Source organism: Parus major, chromosome 25LG1 (assembly GCF_001522545.3).
Source record: "Parus major isolate Abel chromosome 25LG1, Parus_major1.1, whole genome shotgun sequence".
Lineage (NCBI taxonomy): Eukaryota > Metazoa > Chordata > Aves > Passeriformes > Paridae > Parus > Parus major.
This window is the reverse complement of record NC_031793.1, coordinates 257,620-268,023: the sequence shown is the minus strand read 5'-3', so window position 1 is coordinate 268,023 and position 10,404 is coordinate 257,620. Positions and strand designations below refer to the sequence as shown.

The window sequence follows — 10,404 nt, the reverse complement described above, 5'->3', positions numbered from 1 at the left end:
CCCGGGGGGGCCATGGGGGCCATGGGGCCGCGGCTGCTGCTCGCCGCGGGGCTGCTGCTCGCCGCTGACACCGGCAGCGCTGCAGGTGAGCGGGGAACTGGGGTCCCGAGTTGGGGCGTCGGTGGTGACCGCGGACCGGGACATCGCGGGGATACCCACGGGGAGCGGCCCAGGAGGACCGGGATGGGATCGGGAGTCTTAGCCTCATCTGGAAGCTTGTTGCCCCCTCCCCAGGATGTCCGGTGTGTCCTCCCGGTACGCTCGGTGCACCCCCGGGACGCGCGGGGGTCCCTCCCCGGGACGCGCGGGGGTCCCTCCCCGGGATGCTCGGGGGTCCCTCCCCGGGATGCTCGGGGATCCCTCCCCGGGATGCTCGGTGCGGTTCTGTCCAGCCGCCGGGACCCGGCGCTCCCCGGGCTGGCGGGGCCAGGGGAGCAGGGTTTGTGTGCCCACTCCAAACACCCTCCGGCATCCCCCAGAATGGGATTCCATGGGCAGGGGTTCCCCAAAAGCTGTCGAGAGCGGTGGCTCGGAGTCAGCCGAGCCGGGCTCCCAGCCCTGCCCAGTCTCTGTGCTGGTTGTACTGGGCAGCCGGCCGAGGTGATGCAAGGCTTGGCCGAAGAGCCCATCCCGTCCTCCTGCACCCCCCCGAACAGGGGGGTTCCCCACGAGCTCTGCTGGGAGCCGTGCCCTTGGCTGCTCTGAAGTCAATGTGGGGGTCCCGGTTAATGCCCAGACGGGCAGCAGTGGGTGACGGCAGGGGGCTGTAATGTGACGGGTGACCAGATTCCGATGGGTGACCAGGAGGGTCCAGGGTGCAGGCTGGCAGTCCGGGATGTGATGGGTGACCCTGGGGGTCTGGGATGTGAGGAGTGACGCAGTGCTGACACGGCGGCCCCGGGCCCTGTGCAGGTGACAGCTCGCAGCAGCACAGTGAAGAATTAGGACACTCCTGGTCTGTGACCCCGTGGGTTCTGCGGGATAACCAGACACTCAGCTTGGCAGAAGCGACCCAGGTGAGCCCCTGCCCACATTCCTGGGGTCCCCCACGTTTGTGACAGTGCCGTGGGGGCTGCCTGCACCCTGCCACCTCCCCCTGCCCTCTTTTCAGTGCCGGACATGCGGTGTGCTGGTGCCACATCCCCGAGGTTCCCAGCACCCAGAGCCCCTGGCGTCCCAGAAGCAGTGGGGAGGGGAGCCCTCAGCAAATCGCCCTTTCCCTCCTGATGCTGGGAGGGACCTTTCTGGGTCGGGGTGCCCACCCTGCGCCCCTCCCGGCTGGGGCGGAAGGGCCCAGCCCACCCCGCGGCCGTCGGGAGTCTCTCCAATGTTTCCGCCGCGCTGCACCGGGCAGGAAAAGCGGGGGGAACGGGGTGGGGGCCCCGCTCGGTCCAACCCCCCTTTCCCTACACAATGATCCCGGGAGGGAGGGACGCTTCCTGCGGGGTGGGCAGGGCATCCCTTCCGAACCTCTCCCTCCGGGCACGCGCCAGGGCCAGGCGTGTCCCCGGCCGCCGCGGGGGTCACCGTGCTCCGGGGGGTGCGGGGGCGTGGGGCAGCCTGGGTCAGGGGTGCCCCCTAAACCACGGCCTGTGGCAGGGGGGGTTCCCCGCCCGTCTGAGAGTCCTGCTGGAGCTGGAGGGGATGCGGCTGCTGCTGGAGCTGGAGCAAAACTGGTGAGCCTGTGGTTCCGGGAGCGACAGCAGGGCGTGGGATGGAGCTCTGGAGCCATGCAGAGTGGGGATCCTCCTGGGACCCTGGGCTCTGTCTCTATCCGTGGTGGAGTGGGGGGTCCCTTATTCCCTGTCTCCGTCCATGGCACAGGTGGGGTGGGGGCTCCAGGGTGCAGGGTGGGAGGTGGTGGGTCCTGCCTTCCTGCCAGGGTGTGCTCAGGGCAGGGTGAGCTGGGTGTCCCTGCTGTGGGGTGACACGAGTCTCTGGCAGGGAGCTGGTGCAGGGCACCGGGGCACTGCTCTATTACCTGCCTGATGGCACACGGGTGATCCAGGAGCCCAGCGAGCAGGTACGGGCTCTGGCCTGGCTGTCACCTGTGCTGTCCCCAAGCTGTCCCTGTTCCCCAGGGACACCCCAGCCTGAGGCTGGATCCTGAGCCCCCTTCTCTGCTGCAGGAGCACTGCTGCTATCAGGGGACAGTACAAGGCTTCCCTGGCTCCTGGGCCAACCTCTGTGCCTGCGCTGGACTCAGGTGAGCCCCCGAGCCCGGTGTTCTGTGAGCCCACTCCCACTGTGCTGTTGATGGGACAGGCTCCATGTACCAGCTCCTCTGTCCTTCCCCAGCGGCCGCCTCTGGCTGTCGGACAGCAGGAGCTACACGCTGGAGCCGGACACCAGCAGCCCCCAAGGGCAACATGTGGCATCCCACCTTCGGGTGGTCCAGCTGGAGCCGCAGAGCTGTGGGCAGGGCCCCCGCCCCGGGGCAGAGACAGCAGAGCCCCTCTGGCCACAGAGGGTAGGTCACCCAGGGGTCTTACCCCACAGAGTGTCCCTGTCCCAGCACTCTGACCCTTCTCTGTCCCCAGGACAAGCGGGCAGCGGCAGAGCAGCGCTTTGTGGAGCTGGTGATGGTGGTGGACCATGCTGCGGTGAGTGCTGGGCGGTGTCCCCAGAAGAGGGGCTGCCCTTCCCACAGCCACCCCTCTGAGCCCTTTTTTTTTTTTTTGAAGTAAAACAAAAGAGAAATTTTTATGTGTGTATATGTGTGCAGAGTTAGAATGTTAGTTTTAACAGTAAGTTGTCGATATAAAAATAAAATGTCCTAAAGTGAGTGTGATATTGAATTATATCCCCATTTGTCCACCTAACCCAAAAATAAGTTTTATATCCTTAAAACTTCATCTAAAATAAAAGTAAGTAAAAAAACCCCACCAAGTCTGTTATCAAAAACTGTACTTACTCCCCCCACATCCCAAAGCAAACTTTTAACTACAACACAAACAACAAAAAACAAATCACCTTAACTTTCTGTTTCCCCAGTTCCAGAATTACCCCAGCCTACAGCGTGTTCGCACCCGGACTCTGGAAATTGCCAACCAGGTGGATGTGGTGAGTCACCGTCGGGTTGGTCCATCCCAGCCCAGTGCCCGGCCGTGCCCTTGCCGCTGCAGTGCTGGGGGGGCTCTGACCCCTCTGTGCCCCCCCAGTTTTTCCGTCCCCTGGGAGTGCGGGTGGCCCTGCTGGCGGTGGAGGTCTGGAGCGAGGGTGACAAGATCGCGGTGGGCAGCAGCGCCCGGGCCGTGCTGGAGCGGTTCCTGCGCTGGCGTCAGGAGGAGCTGCTGCCCCAGCTGCCCCATGACAACGCCCAGCTCCTGACGTGAGTGGGGGACAGAGTGGGTGGGGACAGGGGGATGAGGCCTCAACAGCCCCCCAACCCTCTCTGCTCTCTCCCCAGGGGCGCCCACTTTGTTGATGTCTCAGTAGGGATGTCGACTCAAGCCTCTATGTGTTCCCCCACACGCTCCGGGGGGGTCAGCAAGGTCAGTTCCTCTGTCCCCCCACGCCATCCTCCCACCACCTGCCCTCCCTGACCCTCCTGTCCCACAGGACCACTCTGTCAGTGTCCTCGTCATGGCCTCCACTGTGGCCCATCAGCTGGGGCACAACCTGGGCATGCGCCACGACAGCGCCGGCCGCCTCTGCAACTGCGGCGACCTCCGGCACGACCGCGGCTGCATCATGGCACCGCCTACGGGGTGAGGGCAGCGGGCACGCCTTCGGGGGCTGGGGCCAAGCCCCTTCCTCACCTCATGGGCCCCTTCCTGGCTCTGCAGGTTGACACCCGGCTTGAGCTTCAGCAACTGCAGCCGGCAGGACCTGGAGCAGAGCTTGCAGCAGGGCCAGGGTTGGTGCCTCTCCAATGTCCCCGAGCCCCAGCTCCTGACTGGGAGCCCCACCTGTGGGAACCACTTCGTAGAGCTGGGCGAGGAATGCGACTGCGGCCTCAGTGTGGTATGGGGGGCTCTTGGCAGGCCTAAGGCCCTGAAGCCACCCCATTTCTCCATGGCTCTGCCCAGGGGTGTCTGGGGCTGGCAGGGAGGTTTCCAGTGCCTAGTGGTGGGTGCTGGTGGCACCTGCTGACTGCAGCCCCTCCACTGCAGGAGTGCACCGATCCTTGCTGCAACAGCAGCTCCTGCCAGCTGATGCCAGGGGCCGTGTGTGCCAGCAAGGACACCTGCTGCCAGGACTGCCAGGTGTGTGAGGATGGGCACCCATGCCACGTACCCGTGATCCCCCCATTCACCCAGTTTATGTGACCACGTCCCCCCACAGCTGCGCCGTGCTGGACACGTGTGTCGGGAGCTGCTGGGCGAGTGCGACCTGCCCGAGTTCTGTGATGGGGTCTCACCGCGCTGCCCCCCTGACACGTTCCTGCAGGACGGGCAGCCCTGTGCCGGCGGGCGGGCACGCTGCTACAGCGGGGCCTGTGCCACCTACGAGGGGCAGTGCCAGCAGCTGCTGGGACCAGGTAGAGCAGGGCCAGCCTGGGGTGCTGGGGGCTTGGTAGGATTGCTGAGGGTCTCTGCCCCCACTGCAGGTGCCAGTCCTGTCTCCAGCTCCTGCATGGCTGCTCTGAACACAAGAGGGGACGAACGTGGGCACTGCGGGCAGCTCCCCAACGGCTCCTATGTCACTTGCACCCAGCAGTGAGTGACGTTCCCATCCTTCTCCATGTCCCCCCTGCCGTGCCCCTTGCCCTGACCCCTCTGTCCCTGCAGGGACACCAGCTGTGGGATGCTGCAGTGCCAGCACAGCAGCACCCATGGGGAGAGACCAGAAGGGTCCTGCCAGGGAACCCCGCTGCCTGGGGACGAGGACGTGACCGATGCAGCCATGGTGCTGCCTGGCACCACCTGTGGCCCCGGGAAGGTGAGCAGTGAGGCAGCAGGGGAGGAACCGGGAGGGGTCTCCCAGTGCTGACACGCCATCCCCCACAGATGTGCCTCCAGCACCGGTGCCAGGACATTTCCGTGCTGGGTGACCAGCAGTGCCAGAACAAATGCCACGGACACGGGGTGAGCAGGGGGCTGGGGAGCGGGTGCTGGCAGTGGGGACCTGCCCCTCAGGGGCTGAGCTCAGTCGGTGTCACCCACCCAGGTGTGCAACAACCACGGGCACTGCCACTGTGAGCGGGGCTGGGCCCCCCCAGCCTGCGACAGCCCCGGAGTGGGGGGCAGCCAGGACAGCGGCCCTGCCGGCCTTGAGCGAGGTGAGGGACAAGGCGAGCGCAGAGAATGGGGCTTTGTGCGGGTGTCGGGGGGGTGATGGGCACGGCGGGGGCTGACGTGCTGCTCTCCCGCAGGGGGAAGCGCCCTGCCCACGGCCCTGCTGCTGAGCGCGCTGCTGGGGCTGGCGCTGGCACTGGGACTGTGCCGAGCCCGCCGTGCCGGCCTGCACAAGCGCCTCTGCCAGCTTGGCAAGGGCTCCTCCTGCCAGTACAGGTACCAGGGATGGGGGGCATGTGGGGGGCACATCGGGGGTATGTGGGGGGCGCGTAAGTGTTGGCACGCTCGCCTCTGCATGCGTGTGCCGAGGCACATCGCTGGCACATGGGTGCTACACTCACCTCTGCATGCGTGTGCTGTGACACACAGGTGCCACACCCACCTCTATATGTGTGGTGTGACATGCAGGTGGCACACACCCCTCTGCACGTGTGTGCCATGTTATGCAGATGGCACACTCGGCTCTGCATGTGTGTGCCATGACACGCAGGTGGCACGCACAGCTCTGCACGTGTGTGCCGTGACACACACAGGTGGCACGCACTGCTCTGCATGTGTGTGCTGTGACACACACAGGTGGCACGCACTGCTCTGCATGTGTGTGCTGTGACACACACAGGTGGCACGCACAGCCCTGCATGTGCGTGCTGTGACACACACAGGTGGCATGCACAGCTCTGCATGCATGTGCCATGGCAGGCACCGGAGCCGCCTACACGTGAGCATGTGTGTGTGTGCGTGTGTAGCAGTGGGGAGCATGCATGTGCACACACACACACATTTGTTCCCTGTGGTGGCTGCCTGAGCACTGTGCAGTGTCCCCGCAGAGTGACCGTCCACGTGTGTGTGTGTGTGTGTGTGTGTGTCTCTGTGTGTGTGTGTGTCTCTGTGTGTGTGTGTGTCTTTGTGTGTGTGTGTGTCTCTCTGTGTGAGGGTGTGGGTGTGTGTGTGTGTCTCTGTGTGTCTCTGTGTGTCTCTGTGTGTGTCTCTCTATGTGTGTGTGTGTGTGTGCACGCATCCCCAGCACAGGTCCCAGCCCCATCGTGCACCGCCGCCCCCCATCCCCGCGGCTCCTCTCGCCACTGCCCCCCAGTCCCGGGCTGAGCCCCCCACTCTTCTCCCCACAGTGCTGAGACCCGGGTGCGGTTCCTGGGTCCCGGAGCCGCAGACGGCTGGAGTGGGTAACGTCACCGCCGGCGCCCGGGCGTGGGGCTGTCCCCGAGCCATCCTGCTTCGCAAGGCCTCCGGTGCTGCGCTCTTCCCCTGGCAGTGCCCGTGGGGTGTGGGGCAGCCCCGGGGTGCAGGGTGTCGCATCTTCCAGCGCCGAGGGGTTCGTTTCTCTTGGGCTTCTGCTGGTGTCGGTGTCGCTCGGTCGCCGTGCGGGGTCCCCCAAGTGCCCAGAGCGAGCAGGGTCTCATCCCGTGTCTTCCCTGCAGGATCTCGCAGCCAGAGCCCTGCTCGGGCAGCAACCAAGGCCCCCCTGCGCGTCCCCGGCCCCCACAGTGGCGTCAGGCCACGGAGCTGCAGGTCATGCATGGCAGCAAGGTGAGGATGAGGGTGCTGGGGGCAGCGGGTGCCGATTCAGAGCATCCCACGTGTGGGATCCCACTCCTTGGCACCCAGAGCAGCCTGGCACAGCCACTTGGCACAACTGCTGCTCGCTGGGATTGTTGCCCATCCCAGCCAGGGCTGGGCCCCAGAGCTGTTCACTGAGAGGGGGGTTTCTATCTCTGCCTGGCGGGAGGGGGGTCTCCGCATGCTGCATGGCTTGTCCCCCCTCTCCCTCTCTCCGCAGCCGGCTGCCCTCGGCTCAGCCCGGCCTGATCCGCCCTCCCGGCCTCTCCCGCCGGACCCCGTGCCCAAGGTAACGCCCAGGTCGGGGGGTGGTCCCTCAGCCCACCCGGGACCCGCTGCATGTCTGGCTGCGCTCCAGCTCTTGGGGACTTCTGTGACACGGGTGTCCCCAGCACGCCCTGTCCCCCTGCCGTGTCACTGTCCCTCTCTCTCTGCCCAGGCCCCCCCCTCGGACAGGCCACCCCCCCCCACACGCCCGCTGCCTGCGGACCCTGTGCTGCTGAGCGCTCAGGTAACGGCAGCAGCACCCGCGTGTGGGGCAGGAGGCCAATCCCCACCCCCGGATCCCACCGGGGGTCAGCCCACGGCCGAGCCTTGACACCCCCGTGCCCTTGCAGCCCCCAGGTCCGGCCAAGCCTCCCCCACCGCAGCGGCCGCTGCCTTCGGACCCCCCGGGCCCTTCGCTGGCCCGCAGCGAGACCCCCCCTGGGCACCCCTATGTCACCGTGATTCCTGCCAGGTGAGCACAGCCTGCGGGTCCCGTCCCCACGGGACAGGGCTGCGAGCTCCAAGGGGGTTTGTGGGAGCTCAGGGGGCGATGTGGGGTGCGGCGATGGGGGCCTGCAGAGGCCAGAGGAGCGTGCGTAGGGGAGAGAGGGGAGCCTGGAGAAATGAGGGGCCAGAACAGGGCGGGAGAGGAGAAAGGAGGGGGTGGTCAGGGTGGAGATCCAGAGCAGGGGACGGGGGGAGCTGCAGGGGGAAGTTGTGCGGACCCCACCCTCACCCCATCGGCCCCCCCTTCTCTTCACAGGCCCGCGCCGGCCCCGCCGGAGGCCTGAGCCGCGGGCAGGGAACGCGCAGCGCTGGATCCGCGGGGAAGGCCGCACCCCGCCGGGTCCCGGCGCCCGCTTTTTCTCCCGCCACGTCAATAAAGGGGCTGTGAGCCTCCTCTGCGCTGCCTCCGCCGCACCGGGACCGGCACCGGGGGGAGCGGGGCGGAACTACATCTCCCGGCAGGCCCCGCGCCGGAAAGGGGCTCCCGAGCATTGCCGCCCCCTGGCGGGGACTGCGCGCAGCTGCGGGGGGCGGGGTCCGGGGGCCACGTGGGCAGGGGGCGGGGCGAGGGGACACGGGCGACACGCGCGTGGGCACGTGCGTGTGCAAGAGCGACTCTATGGGCACGTGCGTGTGCAAGAATGGCTTTATGGGCACGTGCGTGTGCAAGAGCGGCTCTGTGGGCACGTGCGTGTGCAAGAATGGCTTTATGGGCACGTGCGTGTGCAAGAATGGCTTTATGGGCACGTGCGTGTGCAAGAGCGGCTCTGTGGGCACGTGCGTGTGCAAGAATGGCTTTATGGGCACGTGCGTGTGCAAGAATGGCTTTATGGGCACGTGCGTGTGCAAGAGCGGCTCTGTGGGCACGTGTGTGTGCAAGAATGGCTTTATGGGCACGTGTGTGTGCAAGAGCAGCTGTACGAGCATGTGCGTGTGCAAGAGCTGCTCTGTCGCCACACACATGTGCAAGAGCAGCTGTATGGGCACGTGTGTGTGCAAGAGCTGCTTTATAGGCACGTGTGTGTGCAAGAGCAGCTGTATGAGCACGTGCGTGTGCAAGAGGTGCTTTGTGGGCACACAGGTGTGCAAGAGCTGCTCTGCTGGCACGTGCGTGTGCAAGAACTCTGGGCACACAGGTGTGCAAGAGGTGCTTTATGGGCATGTGTGTGTGCAAGAACTGCTCTGTGGGCACGTGCGTGTGCAAGAGCAGCTGTATGGGCACCCACATATGCAGGAGCAGCATTATGGGCACACACGTGTGCAAGAGCTGCTTTATGGGCACGTGCATGTGCACGAGCTGCTCTGTGGGAACACACGTGTGCAAGAGCTGCTTTATAGGAATGTGTGTGCTCTGGGCTGGTGTGTGTGCAAGAGGTGCTTTATGGGCACACACATGTGTGCAAGAGCTGCTCTGTGAGTTTGTGCAGCGTGTGTGAGGCAGGGCAGGGACACACATGGGCAGGAGCTGCCACACAGGGGCACACACGTGTGCAAGAGCTGGACCCTGGGCAGTAACACACAAGCAGGGACTCCTCTGTGTTCACAGACACACACACACGTGGACGGGGGTTTCCACAAACTTGCACACACGCACATGCAAGAGCTGTGTGGGAACGCGTGTGTGCAAGATCTGCTTTATGGACACAGGTGTGTGTGTGTGAGTGTGACTCTGGTTGTGACTGTGTGTATGTGTGTGTGTGTGTGCGTGTAAGAGCTGCCTGGGGGACAGAGAAGTGTGCAAAAGTCACACAAAGTGTGCACGGACACACGAGTGATGAGGGGCTGCCACAAACACACGTGTGTGTGCAGGAGCTGTGTTCTGGGCAGGAACACGTGTGTGCAAGCTGCCTGCTACACCACAGGTACGTGTGTGTGCAAGAGCTGCCCTGTGTGCTCATCACATGCGTGTGCAAGAGCTGCTCTGAGGGCAGGGAGCCCCACCTGAGCAGGAGCAGCCTCACACACAGCCACAGGTGTGCAAGAGCTGCTCTGTGTGTGCAGGAGCACATGTGAGCATGAGCTGTCACACACTTGGGCACACAAGTGTGCAAGAGCTGCCTGGTGGACAGGGATGTGAATGTGTGCAGGGGCTGCTCTGTGGGCTGGGACACGTGTGAAAAGGGGTGGCCGTGCACACGGACACACGCGTGTGCAACGCTTACACGCGGTGCCTGGTGGGCAGGGACACACGCAGGCAGCAGCTGCCACCAACACGGGCACACGCGTGTGCAAGAGCCGCTCGTGGCCACAGACAGGGGCTGCGTGGTGGCCCCGGGCACACGCGTGTGTGAGAGCTGCCCCGTGTGCACGGGCCCCGCGTGCCCAGCCGATACCGGTGCCGGTGCCGGTACCGATGGATGCTGCTGGAGCCGGCTGCGGGGGACAACCGGTGCCGCTGGTGCCGGTACTGGGGCGGTGCCGGGCTGGGTGGGGTTTAGCGGGGAGCCGGATTGGGCCGGAGCTGCCGGTGCCAGGGGCGGTGCCGATGGATGCCAGAAGTGTTGGTCGGTGCCGGTGCCAGGGATGCTGTTGCCGGGGATGCAGATCCACTGCCCGGGCACTGCTGGTCCCGGTGCCGGTACATATTCACAGTACCGCGTCCGTGTCGGACTGGGAGAGGTACCGGGGAGTTGCCAGGGATACCGGTCCCGGTGGATGTTGGCGGTACCAGGGGGTGCCGGACCGGGGCGTGGCTGCTGGTGCCGGTCCCGGCGCCGCTGGATACCGGCGGTACCGGCCGGTGGCGCCTTACCGGTCTCGGTGCCGGTGCCGGTGCCGGTGGGTGCCGGTGCCGCCCGCCAAGGGTTAATGGCAG

The 10,404-nt window shown here is 65.4% G+C and overlaps 1 protein-coding gene across 5 annotated transcripts; it reads left to right on the top strand.

The window, feature by feature from the left end:
- Positions 1–6: 6 nt before the first annotated feature.
- ADAM15 (ADAM metallopeptidase domain 15) lies at positions 7–7,985 on the top strand. 5 transcript variants are annotated; one of them, XM_015650179.2, is made up of 25 exons: positions 7–85; positions 913–1,016; positions 1,600–1,676; positions 1,945–2,023; positions 2,130–2,206; positions 2,299–2,470; positions 2,541–2,603; positions 2,995–3,063; positions 3,162–3,331; positions 3,410–3,494; positions 3,562–3,710; positions 3,789–3,966; positions 4,116–4,208; positions 4,288–4,483; positions 4,553–4,661; positions 4,734–4,884; positions 4,953–5,030; positions 5,113–5,224; positions 5,318–5,456; positions 6,368–6,421; positions 6,677–6,785; positions 7,036–7,104; positions 7,255–7,326; positions 7,433–7,554; positions 7,846–7,985. In XM_015650179.2, exons 1-25 carry the CDS (start codon positions 13–15, stop codon positions 7,871–7,873), a joined length of 2,628 nt encoding a protein of 875 aa, XP_015505665.1. In that variant the 5' UTR covers positions 7–12; the 3' UTR covers positions 7,874–7,985. The 5 variants fall into 5 exon arrangements, 4 of the variants coding, with proteins under 4 accessions (XP_015505665.1, XP_015505666.1, XP_015505667.1 ...); XM_015650180.2 differs by lacking the exon at positions 6,368–6,421; XM_015650181.2 differs by lacking the exon at positions 7,036–7,104.
- Positions 7,986–10,404: the final 2,419 nt, after the last annotated feature.